At 39.2% G+C, this 18,569-nt stretch overlaps 1 protein-coding gene across 1 annotated transcript in view; it reads left to right on the top strand.

Annotated features, from left to right (window-relative positions):
* Positions 1-6,234, top strand: part of NEBL (nebulette) — a 272,908-nt gene extending 266,674 nt beyond the window's left edge. The window contains exon 7 of the mRNA XM_049798223.1: positions 1,180-6,234. Coding sequence (XP_049654180.1) covers positions 1,180-1,356 — 177 coding nt within the window. The 3' untranslated portion in view covers positions 1,357-6,234. The remainder of the gene's footprint in view (positions 1-1,179) is intronic.
* The last annotated feature ends 12,335 nt before the right edge of the window (positions 6,235-18,569 follow it).

Raw genomic sequence — 18,569 nt, 5'->3', positions numbered from 1 at the left:
ATGACTTACTGTGTGTGGAGGAATCTCCATCTTTTCTGAAAATAATTTCATTAAAAACCCTCAACCCCCCATATATGAGATGGATTAAAATTAATCCAGAGCTGTTTTCCTCAGCTGGGAAGCAGAAAAAAGTTTGCCATCTCTTAAAAGGTTCAGACAGTAGTACTAGGCATTAACTCAAACATTGACTGTTTTTACCTTTTTTTCTCTTTGAATCCTTGTAGCAGAAATATTGAGCTAGATATGGTGAAATATCAAAAATTGCTGATAGGGAAATTGAATATTATCAGCGATGCTTGAACTGCTCTTGACTTCTGTCGAGAGACAGGGTAAGGAAAAGAAAGTAGCCCTGGGAATTTTCAAATGAGCTAGGTTTTTTGTTCTGTTAAGACACAGGAGTAGACTGCTCCCTCTGAGTTTGAAAATCCACTTTGAATTCCAGCATTTTATTGGTTATAAGTGGAAATAAATACTCTATTTAGAAAGAAAATTAAAATCTTGGCTTACAGTGAACAGAGGTGTAGAGAAATTTGGCTTAGCTAATGATAGGTCTTGGTGTTCTGTTTAGATCGATCTTTTATCTGAATATGCAAAACCGAGTATTAATAAAAAGTATTTTTGCAGACTTTAAAAAATCTTGTCTTTTTTTTCATTAGATAGTATTACATTCCTAATTCTTAATTTGGGGTAAAATCCTAATGAAATGAAGGGCATTCAGTGAGATGGCAAAGTTAATGACCTGGATGAAGAATGTGTTTCTTTTCTGTAGTGAAGACACAGGAGAAGCTATCTGGGAGTCATGCAAATAGGAAGCAGAAGCACAGCTAGCTATGGCTAGATGTAATGAACTGTTACTAGTGAATGTATGAAACAACAGTTGGAATATTTCAAGAGGTAGTGAGTGAATGGCTTGAAATCTGTTCGTATAAGGACTTTGGACAATGCAGGTTCACAAAAAGAATTATTTTGGTACTTGGAAAAAGGGGCTGTGTTCACTGCATATTTGACAGGGTGGAGGGTGTACTGTTTCTTTTCAACAGGTTACTTGTGATTTCTCTCTCTGCCTTGTTCCCTCTGTTCTTTTTCCTGCTCTTTTCATTTTCTTTGTGCAAAGAAGAGAAGGAATCTATCTCTGTTTAGGCTTGAGACTTTACAGCCTTGTTTTCTTTCCTTCAACAGAGAACATACAGAGCTATGTATGACTACAGTGCTCAAGATGAAGATGAAGTTTCCTTCAGGGATGGTGATTATATCATCAATGTGCAACCAATTGATGATGGCTGGATGTATGGTACTGTTCAGAGAACTGGGAAAACGGGAATGCTTCCAGCAAATTATATTGAGTTTGTTAACTAATTTTTGTGTCTAGTCCTTTGAGCTTTATTATGATTTACTCAAAACCTAACCCTTTAGAAAAAGTCAGAAGAATCTTTTAAGAGTACATGTTCATTACTTTATCACTGCTGTAACAGTGTGCATTCTCACTCAGAATCCAATTTAGAGTCCTTCAAAGTAAAGATAAATAATCAACAAGAAGCTCAGAGCTTTGAAAACAGCATTGCATATAATAGCGCTCCCTCAAAATGAAAAACATATATGGAAGCCTGGTGCTGCCAATCCTGTAAAGATTTTAGTCAATTAGTTGTAAAGGGGAAATACCTTTTCCCTACTCCTCAAAGACATTATTTCTCTTTATAATAACAACCATAAAATCGATTCACTTCTTATGGCACTCTGAAGTCACAGGAGGTTAACACCCTGAGTTTGAACACATCTTCAGATTATTAGGGAGGTGTTTAATGTTTGAGCAGTTAGCATCCGAATAAAAATTAAAATGCTAAGTAGATAATTCAATCATTTGAAATAATGACAAGTAATATGCTACTAAAAGAACCCAAATAAAACCCCCTACTGCCCAGGAGCCTTACAGTAAACAGGTCTGTTTTGACAGCAAAAATTTCCTGACTCTTGCATACCCACATTTATACCTGGATTACCCATTTTCTCTTATTTCCAACAGTGACCTCTTCTATCAGCTTTGCTTGCATCCCAGTCCATCAGTTAGGTCCGTGCCTGAATTCATGGTTCTTTGGCATCTTTTCCACAGAAAATTCCTTGCAAAGACTATCTAGAGTATAAAACCTGTCAACTCTTCTGTTTCCTTCTAATAATACTTAGCATTTAAATAAACTTCCATTAGGGCAATGTACAACAAATACTTCATGTTAGTTCCTTTACCTTCACCTGTACTGCTGTAAATAAATACCCTGTGTGAGGCCCCAGTGCTGTGCAGTCACACAAAGCCTGCAGTTACATCCCTCCTTCTTACCACAGGTAACTCGCTTAATGGCTGCTTTGCTGATGAGCTAATGCACCTACCCCTGCTTCAGAAATACTTGCACGTCCATCGAGGAGTGGAGGAGAGCTCTGGTTATTGTAGTGCATTTCAGCTCAGTGGCCTATTGCCTCAGTTTCCTCCAGAAATCTTGGTGATCCAACAGCAGGTTTTATGCTTGCCAAATGATTAACGATGGAGAAATATTATGTTTTCTTTTACTGATTTAATCTTTCTCATAACTGACACCGAAGGGAAAACCAACTAAACAGAAGTTCAACATATTCCATGTCATCATGCTTCAGTTTAGCCATCCATAGAAAACAGTAAAAATATTTTGCTGGCAAACCTTCAGATATGCTATTTGGTGTCCGGTAACTTATGGTCAGAACTGAGAGATCCAGGTCTCAGTCTGTGAGGCTGAGGAGAGGATCAAATAGCTGGTGACATACGGGACCTATAAGAGGGACTGTATCAGCAGGCTTGGGTCACAGGAAAGGTGCTTTTCCTTTGACTGGATGCCAAGAGGGTGCCATGTTCCTTCCCAGGGAGAAACTCTGGGAGAAAGAACAAAAGAGTTAAAGATTCACATGGGAACTTACTCATGTGGATGCATACATGTTTAAGGAAGATGTTTTTTTGCTGATAGTATCATTTGTGGTGTTCAGCCATCTGCTAGAGAAGTTAATTTTGGAGTAGGTCTCAGAACATTGAGCTTGCACTGGCTTTCTTCTGTTTCGGAAATTTTTTAAGTAGAATTAAATATAGAGTTTACAGACAATTTTGTATTTCTCGTTTCACAAAGTAAGCAAGCCTGCAATGTCTATTTAAAGAATAAAGAAGGAATGCAGTATGGTGGTGTTATGTCAACTGAAAGTTATCAGTGCAAATGCCTGCTAGTTCTATTTTTGCATACAATTAGGAACTGGAAAACTTACGCAATTTTTTTTAGGTGTTGCTAACACAGGGCTGATCCCAGCTGCCAAACAGGGTGGAATGACTGCGCTAAAAAAAAAATATAATTAAAAAATGACCATGACTGTGGAATTGCCTGTGCTTTCTTGTCAGCTGCCTAATTTCAAGGCTAAAGCTGACCAGGAGCATCTAACTTCAAAAAATGTGGTTTAAAACTAGGTATGCAATACTGTAAATATGCAATCTGTATGGGTGCTGTCATTTACAATTCTTGAAAGTTTTGCATATAGGGCTGCTGCTGTGACAGTCCCTTATGCATTACTGGTAACTTCCACATTAAATTAGCAAGCTTTGCAAGTCAAATGGCTTTTCAAAAGGCTGTTGTGGTAAGCTGAGCTAGAAGCTCTGAAGCAAGCAGTCTGCTTCCCTGTTGGTTTTCATCACCAGCCATCAACATCAAGGAGAGGAATCCCATCTTACGATGGCTGGCAAATTTTTCTGATGATGCCTGAGGCAGAATTGGCTATCCCTTGCTGCTGTGCTGCTCTATTAGCTGTGTAACGCTGACAACTATAAAAACAAGTTGTCAGTTTGTTAACCAGATATGAATAAAAAGAAATATAGGGAATAGATATATTGCATCAAGTTGCAATTTTTAGTGACTTACAGAAAAGAAAGTCTCCACCTATAAATACATTAGCATTCATCCTAAGTGAGGAGACAGCTTACAGTGAACACTGTAGGTATAGAGAAAAGTAAATCAGAAAATGAGCATTTGATGACATTAGAGTACTATGTTATGCTAAACAATGGAAATAAAATTTCCTTTATGAATTTTGAATATTCATTAGCCTGGCAAAGCAGCTAAAGCAATTTGCAAAATAAAAAAGGTCAAGAAAACAAAACAGTATGTGAATTGTATTTCTCTTGAGAATGGTATGTCAGCAGAATTATTAAGATCTGTTTTAAGTTACTTATTCATGTAGTCAGGTTTTTATGTTGTATATGCTTAGTAATTTGTGTTCATGTGGAATGGTTCCTGCTTTTTGATATAAAACAAACTTTAGTGTCATTATGCAGCTTTGTTCTAAGCAATGCTAGCAAAGGCCCAAAATTATCAGAGTGCAATTATAAAAATGTTTTTTAAGATCTAAAATTTGTAAGGTAGTGAAAGTATGTCGGCAATTAAGTTGTGCCAGCACAGGTTTTACAAGGCATATGTTGGAGCCTGTTACATGCAGTGGGATATAGAGGTGAACAGGTGTTATATGCTGTCTTGTCACCTTTAAAGTTATGTATTCCTTTTTAACACAGCATGTTCCCCTCACTGTACTTTCTTCCTGTAGACAACATTTTTGTGGGGAAAGGAAAAGAGTTTTAAGGAGCCAAATTCCCCAAGATGTTCCAAAGTTCAGGTTGGAAGTTCACACATTCCCATTTTAAGCATTTTAGACATAAAGAAGATAAAATATGCTGTAATTCTTGCTAACACGAGTATAAACATGGAAAACAACACATAGCATATTCATACATATATACAAGAACAAATGGGTGCCTTGCTTTTCATTACTCTTTCTTGCCTGGCTAACCTTCATTTTCTAAACAAAGCTACTTACAGATACTGCAGCTGTAATTTTTCATGATGGAACATTAGCATTTAATCTTGATGAAACAGGGTTTCCTTGATTACATTTGACATACCATAAACCACTTCAGCAGATTGGGATTTGACAGAGAATCACCTCCCATGGATTATACTTTTGACAAATATGTCCCTACCAAGTGTTCCTCGGGGATATGGAAGGTCTCCAATACTTGGGAAAGGTAATAATTCTAGTTTTAACTGCACAGTGACTGCATGTCATCTTGTACAATGAAAAAGAAATGACAAATACAGAAGTCTTTGGCAGAAAGTGGTACAGGGTATAAAATGTTAGATTTTAGTTATGTTGATTAATACTTCATTTAAAATACAGAATATGCTTTAGTTAGTAAATGTTTAAATAATATACTGAAACAGACAAAAGATGCTGTTGAAAGAAGATCTCCAAACTGATGTGCTGGCAAATGCAAAGTACTGGTGAGCTGTAGAAGAATAAACCATTTTGCAATGCTTTAGTGATTTTCTCCAGCTTTATGCCATAGGAACCCCATCTCTCCTTTTGAAAGAAAACCTGAAAGCTATATTTCCTAAACTGCCTGCACTACAACAGTATATTCAAAGGAATTTCATATGCTTCTTGTGTCTGATAAATAGAATTTGCATATTGTACTTAAGTTGTAATCCAGTTGTTGTTGACATTCGTTAATTATTATTATTTTAGGGGGGGAAATAAGCTATACTGTAGCATTTCAATTGTGTATTTAATATTACTATTAGAAATTGCTAGACCATTGGAAGACAGCAATGACTGTATTGACATTGATTAGCATGATTTGGAAACTCTCTCAGCTGTTGGTTTTTGCAGTGTGACATAAAAAGCAAAAATGAACCGCTGTGCAGTTTGGCTTATGTTTGCTTTAAAGTGTGTCAAGTTTTAGTTATTTTGCAAAACTGTACTGTATTTGGGAGTATACAGTTATGAGGGTAACAATTGTTTTTCAAAGGACAGATATACTTACTCTTGGATCATATGATGTATCATCTTAATTTGGCTTTTGTTATGCAGAAAGTTAACACCAGCTATTAAAATATATTTTAGTAGAAATGCTTTAATTCCTGTTTCTTCCTCTACACTGTGAATATTTAAGCCTTGGTGGACTAGAGCAACATCATGCTGCCCAAAGTACTAACCTATGCAAACTAGTTCACATTTTAGTTGATGTCACAGTGGATGTAACATAACAATTTATTTTGCATAACATTAAACGTCATTCAAATAAAATATTAAACCCAGCACTATGTATGTATTATATTCATAAACAATACTCTTCAAAGCTACCATACCCATTAATATAAGCTATCAAAGATGTACATTTTTTTAACTAAGGAAGCTTTGAGTTTTCAAACTTCAGTAGTATTCTTCAAGCTTGATCTCAGAAAATAGTTTCCTAAAACATTATTTTATTTTAGAAGTGCCCTCTCCTCAGAGGGTTAATTTGCTTTTGCAGTCTGTATTTGTAACCCTTCAATAGAACAGGGAGTTACAGTTCATGCCTTTTGGTTTGTTTGAATAAGCAAAGGTAGTAAGTAAGTGAAAGAGGTCTGCTGATGTGACTGATACCAGTTTGCTGGTCTTTGTACGGGCATTTGGTTAGGCGTGCTCTCAGTGCAACACTAATGAAAACAAATTGGATTACCGGCCTCTTCAAGACAATTTTATATACAAATGTGGTCCTTGGGTTATCTTTATTCACGTACACAAGTAAATTATTTTTACAACATTGTAAGAAAGTTTAAGTTAAAATAAAATCCAGAATTATTTTGGAACTGCTGTGCCTGTAGTTGAAGAAGATTATTATGCATAGGGCTGTGTTATATTTATTTGATTGTTAAGCATACAGTCCAATGGACTGCATTAGAATCTTTTAATTTTTATCAAGTGTTAGTTTGAAGAAGGCTGTTAGCAATGAATGAGGACAAATGGCACCTACAAATGGAGCCGGTTAGTTCATTCTAGGTAAGTGACATACAGTTGCTACCACACTGATTTTCTCCTTAAGAAATACATGTTAGCATTTTCTATGAAGTTTAATTAGTTGCAGAGCTTTGAGTCCATGTTCTGTGGTGCTTTTATATGTTGAAATGCTGCCACTATATCAAAATCCAATTTTTTATATATACTGTAGCAAACAGCAGTTTTCAATAGGAAAAAGATTTAAGACCTGCCAAAATCGACCTCAAGCACTCGGAATGTGTTTTATTTGTAAATCCCTCCATAATCTGCTAGAGCAACTGGAGTACTTGATTTTCTATTTCTAGCCTAAATACATATTTCAGGTGAAGGTTCTCCTCCTGAGAGCCACCGATTTGAAGTTGGTAGGAGTTGTGTGTTTGGCATCTGAAGAATTATGTCCTTATTCAATAGCAGTGTCAAATCTAAGAAATGGCTGAAATGAAGAAGGCTTTCCTGTCTTTACTGACCCCATAGAGTATCATTATCAAAAGGATCTACATATGGGCACTTGAAAGTTGCATGGACACCCTCCACACTGTATATTGGATAGGCTGAGAGTTTCTAGCTATCACTGCTTTTAGGATGCCCTCATTTCTGCTCTGTCACAGAACTGGGCTTTTGATTTTCTCTGTTGTGTTAATTAGCAAAAGTAAGCTAATTTTACATAGAGTTCTCTGTACTGAGGGAATAGTTGCCCGATGCACTGGCTGTGACAAGTACTGCCTGGCCTCCCTCCTTCCACTCAAACCACCAAGCACAGCCATGTTTCCAGTCCTGTTCTGCAGCGTACCTCTCCTTTCCATGAAGCTACCTGTGGGACAGACTGAAATGGTATCACCAAATGGTCCAGATTTGTTGTTTTCATCCAAATTGTTCCTTTTATCATCATTCTTTCAGTGATTCAGTTTATTGCACAGCCTTAAAACCAGTAATCTCAACAGAAGGAATGAGGTAGCACGATATAGGAGGGAAGGCATGGCTGAAGTGAAAAGCCACAGATTTCTTACTCTGGTTTTGCTGCAGAGGTTAGTACAAGTCAACCATATGTCTGAGAGTGCTAGTTGAAAAACTAACCTGTAAGCTGAGCAGTACTGTGTAGATGTGCTTGACCTGTCTCTGTGTGTATATCTGTGCTGTAGTGTCAGAGGTGACTATGGGGTAGTGTGCAGATACCTAGGCCAGATTTTGAGGAACTAGTCTGAATCCCACCAGCAGGCCATCCATTGGCATATGGCATTCATAAGGGCAAATTTATCCTTCTAGAAAATGAGACTTCAGACAGTACAGAGGGATACAAATTGTCAGTTGCTTTAAAGTGAACATTGTTGTGCCCTGTGGGAAAGAAATCCCTTGTCTACAGTCAGAAGATTGAGCCCCATGGCACCATAGCAAGTTCCTAACTCTGAACTGTGTAAGTACCAGGATGAGATGTTGTGCCACAGAGCTCACCTGGTCCACAAATTTGATACTGCATGCTGCGCTATGTGCTGGGCACGCGTTTAACAATGACAGCAGAAACTAGAGATGCATATTTATGCACTATGTCTTAAACAGAGTTTAAGCAGTCCTTGGTTTTACATATTTTAACTTTGGTTTCTTTCCCACCTGCTTGCTGTTGATAAAATCTACATATAGAGAGGCCTGTTCTCATGCAGAAGACTGCTGGCTTGTGGCTTTGACCACTTGTGTCTACAAAAGATCTCCAGGTATTAATATCTGGCTCAAAATATTTCTTGGCGTATAAATAGCCATTTTCAATGATTTTACAAACAGCTGGCAGCTTTTGTGATTGTTCTTTGACTCAAGCCATATTTTTTCTCTCTTTTCCTCCTCCTCCATTTTTCTTCTCTTGACATGCTTGCAGCCTCTGGGACTGTGTTGCTTTGGACAGCAGCTTTTCCAGGACCCAAAGGAGATGTTTTTAAGAGGCTTCTCAAGGCACTGAGAAGAATTTAAACTGCTTGAAAAATACTACCGTTATCTCCCCATTAAGCTCTCCTTCCCCCAGCAGTTGTACACTGGCTTCACTGTACATCTTGGCCTTTTGCCTCTTCTTCTTTCAGCCAGGCTTTGACATCTCTGTCACCAAACCTGATGGGCTTGGGGCCTCTCCAGTCAGGCCTTCAGACCACTCTCTGGCCTCTGTAGTTCCTGCATCCAGGATTGGAACTTTAGTGTGGCTCACCTACCTGTTCTTCTGTCAAGACCTTTGAGCAGAACTCGGAGAATATTGACATGTGCCCATTTACCCCAAGGGGTGTTATTTTTCTGTTGACTCAGCTATGAACAATTCTCTGTGAAGAGTCCTCTTGACTGTGCTTCCACTGTCCCTCCTTGCCTCTGGGTGCTTCTGGCTTTTTCTGAGCTCAGCTGCTGATTTCAGAAGAGAGATCGCATTTTTCGCTGTCTCATTGTCCTGGTTTCAGCGAAAAAGGTACAGGTAATCATGTCTCACAGAGATCCTGTCTGATGAATTCAGAAATCCTCTGAAGAAGTGAATGAACAAGAACTGATTTGGGTATTGATGAGTGTCATGGTTTAACCAAATACCCAAATCAGGTTCTTGTTCATTCTCTTCTTCAGAGGATTAGCATCTTCATTCTGTTATCCCTGATCTTGGGCTGAACTCTTGATTCAGGAGTCATTCTCTGTCTGTCAGTGTTAGAGTGAAGGTCTCACGCCATGTAGATGTAGTGTGTTGCTCACTGTGGAAGCTGTGTTGATAGGTGCTATCCTGTTCACTGGAACTTTTCAGTTCCTAGCACTGCTTATTCTGAATTCATCAGACAGGATCTCTGTGAGACATTATTATCTGTATGAAAAACCAGTCTTTCTATAAATAAATGTCATTATAGAATAAACACTTTTTCCTGACTTACATTTCCTCTTACTGAAGATGACATTGACATCTTCCAATTCATAGCTTGTACTGACCTTAAGAAGCATACATCTAAAATGAGTTAGATGACTAAGGCTCTAAGGGACTGTTTAGGCAGACCTGGATGACTGCAGCTATTATATAATGTAGATATCTCAAGTTAGATGGGATAATTGGCATATCAGGTCTTGCTGGCAAGTGGTTCAGAGACTGAACCAGAGACAGAACTGAGTTCATGTATTTATTTGAGTGACCTAGCTATTCAAGAGACTGTCATTTTCATTTCTACTCCAGCAGTTCAAAACAAATACAAGAATTAGATGACAATCATTTATAATCAACTAATTAGCTGTGCCACTTAGACAATTCCTTCATCAACATGGAAGTGAAGAAAGAAGTGAATTGGACAGTTTTGGCAAACCACGTGTGAGGTGGAGCAAACAAGCAGGCTGAGTGTTGGGCTAGGCATTTCAATTGATGTTCAGCATGCTTGCACTTGCAACCTTTATCTTCCCTTCTGCTAACTTTTTAAAAAAGTAATGGGAAAGCTCTGCTCCTTGCAGCATGACTTGGCTTTCTGTTAGACAAATTAATCTTTAATGGAACAATAGATTCAAGGGCGGGTGTAAGGTCTTGGAAGACAACATTTTACAGTTACACTTTCAAATCTTAAAGTTACTTAAACTTTTACTTTGGTCCTTTGCATTTTCTTCTGGCCCTCAGAACCCAGTAAAATTATTTTGCTCTGCTCTACTTTCAATGTTGCATTCCTTGTAGCAGTTACCTTTGTGAGAAGGGAGAAAGACCAGAAATGTTGGAGTACTTGAAATAACTTTCTCTTCCTACATTTTTTCATTGCTACGCTAAATAACATCTGTGAAATATCCTCCATTCCAAGACTCTTTATTCCACCCTCAAGCAACATATCAAAACAAGTTAACATATTCCCTGTCCAAATGCCACTGGGCATGATGCTCTGTTGCACAGCTGTGATTATTATGAAAGGGAGGACATGTGCTACAATGACAACAACAGCTACAATCTTGACATGAGAGCAAGCACCTAGCAAAGACTCCTGTGAGAGCTTTCTTAGCTTGTCACTCCTTTGAAAATAGTAGCCATCACTACGGTACCAGTGGTCTGTGAGAGCAGTAAAGTTGCAGCTTTGCAACTTGTTTTATTTTCTGGATGCTATCAAGTAAACACAGCTGCAGCAGCTTTTGGACTGACTGATTTTAGATGTTGTTTTGACTAGTTGCTGCTCATTTGAGGGCCTTCTGCCAGTCTAGAGATGTATGTTTTCTTATTTTAAGTCTTTCTTCTTTTTCCCAGCACTGCCAAACTGGTTCTCACAGATCAAGGATATATGCAGGAATGCATTCACCTTCCTACAAGAAGAAACTGTGATCTGAGCTGGTACAATATGACTCAAAACAAGGGCACTGGTCACTGGTCACAGTCAAACTAATTTGTCCCCTAAGTTGAACACATGATCCATGAAGGACACACAGTCCGCTGCCTCTAAAAAGTTTTCCTTTTCTAAATACTGCTGGTCTAGTGATTATGTGTTTTAGAGTTACTTGAATCCTGTCTGAGACATACACTTTTTTGGGGGTAAAATAACAACAGGCTTTTCATGTCTCACTGCAACGTGCTTTAACCCTGATGACCATAATGAACCTAGAACTGGACCAGAGCTTCACAGCTTAATAAGGTAGGTGGAACAAGCTTACATATTGCATTAGTTTATTTTAAAAAGCTTTTTTGCATTTGAATTCTGTACAGGACTGAACACTTTTACCTGGTTTCAGAAAGCAATTTTGGGAAACCATGGATTGTATCAGAGTAACTGGACCTTGTTTCTTAGTCCAGACTAAGGTTTCTTAGAATGGTTTGGGTTGGAAGGAAATAGAAGATCATTTAGTTCCAACCCCCCTGCCATAGGCAGGGACACCTTCCACTAGACCAGGTTGCTCGAAGCCCCATCCAACCTGGCCTTGAACACTTCCAGGGATGGGGCATCCGCAACCTCTCTGGGCAACCTGTTCCAGTGTCTCACCACCCTCACAGTGAAGAACTCCTTCCTTACATCTAACCTAAATCTACCCTGTTTCAGTTTAAAGCCATTTCCCCTTGTCCTCTCACTACATGCTCTTGTAAGAAGTCCCTCTCCAGCTTTCTTGTAGGTCCCCTTTAGGTACTAGAAGACTGCCATAAAGTGTCCCTGAAGCCTTCTCTTCTCTAGGCTGAGCAACCTCAACTCTCTCAGCCTGTCTTCATAGGAGAGGTGCTCCATCCCTCTGATCATCTTCGTGACCCTTCTTTGGACTCACTTCAACAGGTCCACGTCCTTTTTATGTTGGGGCCCTCAGAGCTGAATGCAGTAGTCCAGGTGGGGTCTCATGAGAGTGGAGTAGAGGGGCAGAATCACCTCCCTTGACCTGCTGGTCACACTTCTTTTGATGCAGCCCAGGATATGGTTGGCTTCCTGGGCTGCAAGTGCACATTGCTGGGTCATGTTGGGCTTCTCGTCAACTAATACACCCAAGTTCTTCCCCTCAGGGCTGCCTCCAATCTACTCATTGCCCAGCCTGTATTTGTACTTGGGATTGCCCTGGCCCATGTGCAGAACCTTGCACTTGGCCTTGTTGAAGTTCATAAGGTTTGCACAGGCCCACCTCGCAAGCCTGTCAGGGTCCCTCTGGATGGCACCCCTTCCCTTCAGCATGTTGACTGGACCACACAGTTTTGTGTCATTGGCAAACTTGCTGAGGGTGCACTCAATCCCACTGTCCATGTCACCGACAAAGTTGTTAAACAGTGCAAGTCCCAATACTGACCCCTGAGGAACACCATGTGTCATTGGTCTCCACTTGGACATCGAGCCATTGACTGCAACTCTTTGAGTGTGATCACCCAGCCAATTCCTTATTGGATACACTGAGTGGTCCCTCTGTCAAATCCATGTCTCTCCAATTTAGAGACAAAGATGTCATGTGGAACAGTGTCAAATGCTTTGCACAAGTCCAGGTAGGTGACGTCCATTGCTTTTCCGTTATCTACCTATGCTGTAACCCTGTTGTAGAAGGCCACCAGATTTGTCAGGCATGATTTGCCCTTAGTGAAGCTATGTTGGCTGTCACCGAACTTCCCCAGCTTGGAGATATTTGGAACCTGGTTTTGGCCTCAGCATTTCCTACCTGCTGTCAAGAAACTGTGAATGGGCAATATATAGCACATAGCTCTGACTTAGCATGTCCTGTGAGGCCAGACATGTCATTGGTCATTTTTAAATCGTGTTGTGTGGAATGGGTGGAAGAATTCTCATGTTGGCCTTCAACAGATAGGAAATCCTCCATCAGAAATGGGCCACCTGGAAGAAGTGAGGACCAAATCCTAATTTTATGTCCCAGCTTTGTTAAGGGTATGGGTGCTCCTTGCAAAGCTCTGAGGAAGTGAGAGGTTTTGCCCCTGATGAGCTGGTGGTGCCTCACTTGTGCTGGTGGCAGCAGGTCCTGAGTGCAAACCTCGTTGGGGCAAGTCACTCTAAGTGGGTGACCTTGCGGGCACCTTCCTCAAAACCTGCAGCTCAGCCCTGCCACTCAGCATTGGCTCAGTACCAGCAGATTTCTGAGCCCTCCTTTTAATTTTTTTTTTCCCTGTAAGTTGCTCTTTCTACTTTGTTGCATATTCTTGTCTCAGGCAGCAGAGCAGTAGCTGTGGCAGGAGGGACACAGGGACGTGCCATTGGGAGGTGGGAGAGCAGCTATGGAGGTGGTGGAGCTGGAGTGCCAGGAGGGGACACAGACCCAGGGGAGGCAGGAGGAACTGCAGAGCTGGAGGTACCCCAGTGGGCTGCGTTAGACCAAGTTGCTTGGGAACTGAGCCCCACCACTTGCTCCTGCTCATGAGTGGCAGGAGAGGGTGATGGATGTTCAAACACGATTTCTCTGAAGTGTCTATGTAAGCACTTGTGATGAATATTTTTCACAGTCTCCAGGCCAACTACAAAACCTGTAGGAACTGCAGATGGAGCATTCCTGGAGTAAATTTTTTTTTTTTTTCTTCAAATAAAATTATCCTTGAAAGCACTTGATGCCTCCCTTGGCCTACTGTTTTCCAAGCATGGTAGGTTTTAGCGTGAAAAACAGCCTTCATAGTTTCCTATTTTCTTTTTTGTCGAAGTGCAGAGCAAGCTTCATCTTGTTTCTTCTTTTATTTGGGTAGTTTCCTGCTGTGATGGGAGCAAAGGTCTCTTCACCTGGTGCAGTGAAGACATTCAGAAACTGCCACTGGCCACAGTCATTTCCTGTAATCCTCCTGATACATATACCACTGATAGCTACGTACCTATCCACATTTTTCTAAATCTCTGCATTTTTAGAAAAAAATGTCTAGGATCTGTACAACAATATCTCTTTTCCTCTTTTCTGTTGCACACTGAAAGGGAAGCTGAGAGCAAAATACCTGCATGTGAGCTTTTAAAATGTCCTTGCAGGACTGGTTGAGCCATAGTTCATTAGTCCCCTTAGCAATAAAAAAGGCAGTCATGGTAAACTGGCACAAGGGGGCAGATGTGCACCATTAAAAAGTCTTCATAGTTTAAGATTGAAATTGTGTTTATGACTGATCAGAATTAGCTGCTGGACATAGTCTGTTGACTGTCTTGTTATGTACATAAATGGCTATGTAATTATGTTTAAAGTGAAATTGTACTGGGTATTTAGTTAGAATGAAAACTCACATTTCTATGTAAAATCAAAAGGGTTTAGCAATACAAATTCATTACAAAATTTGATTTCCAGTGCAGATCAATAGCAGAAATAATTAGGGAATAAAAATATGTTTCGTTAATATTTTTTACTGGATCAGATGAGATGAGCCATTCAACTATCGTAATTCAACACTTAAAATATACACATATTGGAAACATATTGTTGTGGTGCTTAAAGGTGTCCTAGTACTTAAAAATGCATATGTGCTCCCTGAACAGTAATAATTACTTAGAAACCTGTGGAGGTGCCTATGGTGGTGTCTTAGGATTTCATAGAGTTAAGTGTGTGTACAAAATGCTGTGTATGACTGCAAGAAGAAAGCCAGTGCAGGAGGCATGGTCAAGGAAAAGCTGCAGTAAGAGATGCTATAGCAGCAGGTTTCATTATGCTATTAAGACAAATTAATCTGCTGTAGAGATGACTACTCATGCTGTGACAGGATTTTCCTCCCCAAACATCTCCTTGCTGTGACGTATACTGCATCTTCATTACCTGATCTATTCCACATTTCATCAAAAGTAAATTAATATTTTTGATAAATTTTTTTTTATATTAAAGACAAAACTCAAGTGCTAGAGATAAAAGCAGTAATTTGATTTCATGTGATTCCATTAAAAATGAACTTTTATTGCTGGCTGGACTTGGACTTAACATAGCACTTTGTTGCTCAAGCAATGCCAGCTTCAAAATCGTCTCCTATTTAGATTCATCTGAAATTTTTCAATATGCAAGACACGGAGACAAAACTTTGCAAGAACAGGGATATTTCGTGAGAACTTTACTGTGGGTGAGTTGAAATTAATGGAATTAATGCAAGAAAATAAGCTATTTACACATTTATACAGGGCGAGTCTGCAATTCAGTGTTCATTTGGGAGACTTTATTTTTCTGTGGAAGGAAAAGGCACTCAAGACTGTTTAAAATCTCACTGTTTTATTGTTATAATACCATTGTGCCAGCAGATGATTAAAACATGCCTTGAAGCAGTAGAGGCTCTGTTCAGCTGGAGACAATGCAAAGGTGAGTAGATGATGTTTCCCTGCTGCTTTTCATGTTTCCAAGCACATTTCTCAGCCTCATTTGGATTGTTCTGGGTCAAAAATGAGGATGTTCATTTCCAAATTGTTGATATCTGACTGTCAGAGTCATCCCTGACTGACGTTCCTTAAATGTTTGATTTCTTCATTTTACCTACTGGCCTGTATTACTGACATGATAAAGCAGTTCCTTTGCCTTTTCTTTATATAGATGCTTTCTACATGAGCGTAGCTTTAATCTATCTTCCACAGTTGCAAAATGTATTATTTTCTTAAAAAATTCTTTATATGCCAGTTGCAAATAATTTCATCTCTTCTCTGAATTTCCTCCTTTTTCTCTTTGTTTCTTTCCTTGCCTAAAATGAGTGCAAGGATTAAGAAAGCTTCAGCAGAAGCACAGAAAGGACAACTTCTGTGTTGCTCTAAGAAGTGAAGCCAGTTATGTAGGGCCTAGCTGAGGTCCATGATTGCAATGGAGACACAAGCCTGGGCAGCATCTTCTCCATCAGACACTGCTAAGACTTGGCTTTTGCTCCCCTTGGGCCTCTGTAGGAAATCTGCTGCTTTTATAGCTCCACTTGTTTCCTCATATTTATTAGCTCTGCAAAAGTATATCTCCTTCACCGCTTTCTTCCACCTTGGGTGATGTGCCTGGGTCCTCTGTGGCTCTTCCCTACACTTGGGTATCCTGGTCTTGGAGATCCAGTTGATGTGCTCCAAACTAGAATTGGATGACATGGCAATGTAAAAATAATGTTGATGATCACAGCATTTGGGATGAAAGTGAATTCAAACTCAGGCCAACGTGGAGGTCTAGATGCAGCTGTGTGGCTTCACCTCTCTGAGTAGAAATGAAGACTGGCTCCAGCCCCTGGGAATAGGCCTCTGGGAAGCTGTGCATTGAAGGCCTCCTTCTCCTAGCTTTCTGTGTGGCACCATACAGGCTCCTCTCCTTTATTTGAAAGTGTGGATAAAGTGGCTGCTAAGTGGTTAGTTGCCATGATTGCCCTTTTCCAAGCTTTGTGTGTAGACACTATGGTTACTTTTAAGGAATCTCCACAGCCTTGAATTTTCAAAAGTAATTGCTTGTGGTTCATTAAATTCCTTAGTTATGTCCCTAGCTCATTAGCCTGAATATCACTGGGATGCATTTTTTAACACTTTTCTACACATTCTTCTTTCCAGTCATAATAACTGTCTATTTCTACATAATTTTACTAGTAAGTGTTCCAAAGCTGCCTTCAGCTTGTATTTTTGTTATGTTTTTTTTCTCTACAGACAACAATTTACCCAATTAGTTCTGACTATGGAATTGCTGGATTACTCCACTGTGTTTTGTAAATGTAATAAAGAACAGAGCAGAAGATATGAAAGCTTAAGTGTAATTCCAGATTTTTATTTTGATTATAGCTAGGTCATTGCCAAGATGTTATAGAGATACTTTGATTAAAATTAAAAAAAAAAAAATCGTTACTGAAAGGAGGAAGACTGGATACTAAAAAGCTATTTAACATGTTGTAATCTTTTAAATTCCAGTTACCTGCTGTGTAAACCTGGGCTAAAAGTGGTTTCTTTGCAATGTGATCCAGTTCCACAGGAAATGTGCTAACATTATAAAAGTAATTTTAAACTTTGTACATTATTTACACAATATGATCAGACCATTTCCAACTACTTTGATGAAGACTTAATTTATGGTCTCCAAAGAGGAAATGTTTGTCATTGAAACAATTCCCCTGCTTCATCTTTCAACCCTAGTTCGTTTTCTTTCTCAAGTTTTAGTTTTTGATGTTTATTAACCTACATTTGACAAGACAGCTAGTTTTAGCCAATCCATTCTTGTAGGCTGATCATCTTTGTCCTGGCATGTTGTACAAGTTGTTTCTAATCTCAGTTCTCTGAAAACATGGAAAACAGTATTTCCTAAGTTTTAGTGGAAGATTTGTGATAAACATTACTGTATTTACTGAGTGTTTGTAGAGCAACAAATTATGTTCAGCTAATAACTGTTTAATGCTGAAGTTCACCACATCTCATAGCTGGACATTAGCTAATGAAGACAAGCTGGTCTAAATGTAATAGCTGTTTATCCTCTCAAGAAAAAAACCCAAGTTTTATCCCAGAAATCCTGGATGAAGCTTTTAACCAAGACAGTTTACAGACATGTTTCATTCCTCAAATTAAGAATATTTCTCCACCACCTGTCCATGCTGTAGGAGCTACGAATGGTGACTCAGTAAAGGACCACCTTCTGTGGCTGTTTTTTTCAAAGGTCCTGACACAGAGTGCTGTAGAGGAATACTCTGACATACATAAAATCAAGTCATTAAAATTGTGTGCATGCTCTTAAAGTACATTTTAGAACAGGACGGGTACTATTCCCTGTGTCATGACCCAATTTGTGTTTGCATCATTATTTTCTATTTTCATAATTCTAATTATTTTCTATTTTCATAACAATCTATTGGTTTCAGTGGTGAGGACACTGATTTTGTTGGCATAGAATTTTGGTATACAAGGTTGGGTCCAGGCTGTTGCGCTGACCACCTTTTTCTGGTACAGAGTTGGGCTGTTGAGTTCCTTATTATACTAGAATTGCTGCTGCTTCCCAAGATGGCTTGTTGGTACTTTTTGTAAGCAACAAGGAATTTATAGAGAATTTTTAATGACTTTTGCTTAAATAGTTATCTCTGGTGGTGCTATGACTTAGAAGTCATGCTATGAGAAGCTTATATATGCAATGACTGGAAAATAATTCAATGAAACAATACTAGATTTTCCAGTGACAACTTAGACATTTGTTTGCTGAAGATTTTAGTGACTATTTCTCTTTTTCCTATATATGTGCTTTGAAAAGCTCTTCCTGAGCAAGCAGACGGGTGATCTGCTCAGTCAGACCCAGCTTTAAACTCTGAGAGAAGTGACAGGCGGAAGAAAAGAGAGAAAACGGGACAACAGAACATGTATCTGTCTTACACAGTTGAGAAGTGCTTGTGATTTTTTTTTTCTTTT

Source organism: Accipiter gentilis, chromosome 4, assembly GCF_929443795.1.
Source record: "Accipiter gentilis chromosome 4, bAccGen1.1, whole genome shotgun sequence".
In the NCBI taxonomy this organism is placed as follows: Eukaryota; Metazoa; Chordata; class Aves; order Accipitriformes; family Accipitridae; genus Astur; species Astur gentilis.
Note: the sequence above shows the minus strand (reverse complement) of the source record. Positions and strands in the feature narration are given on the sequence as shown.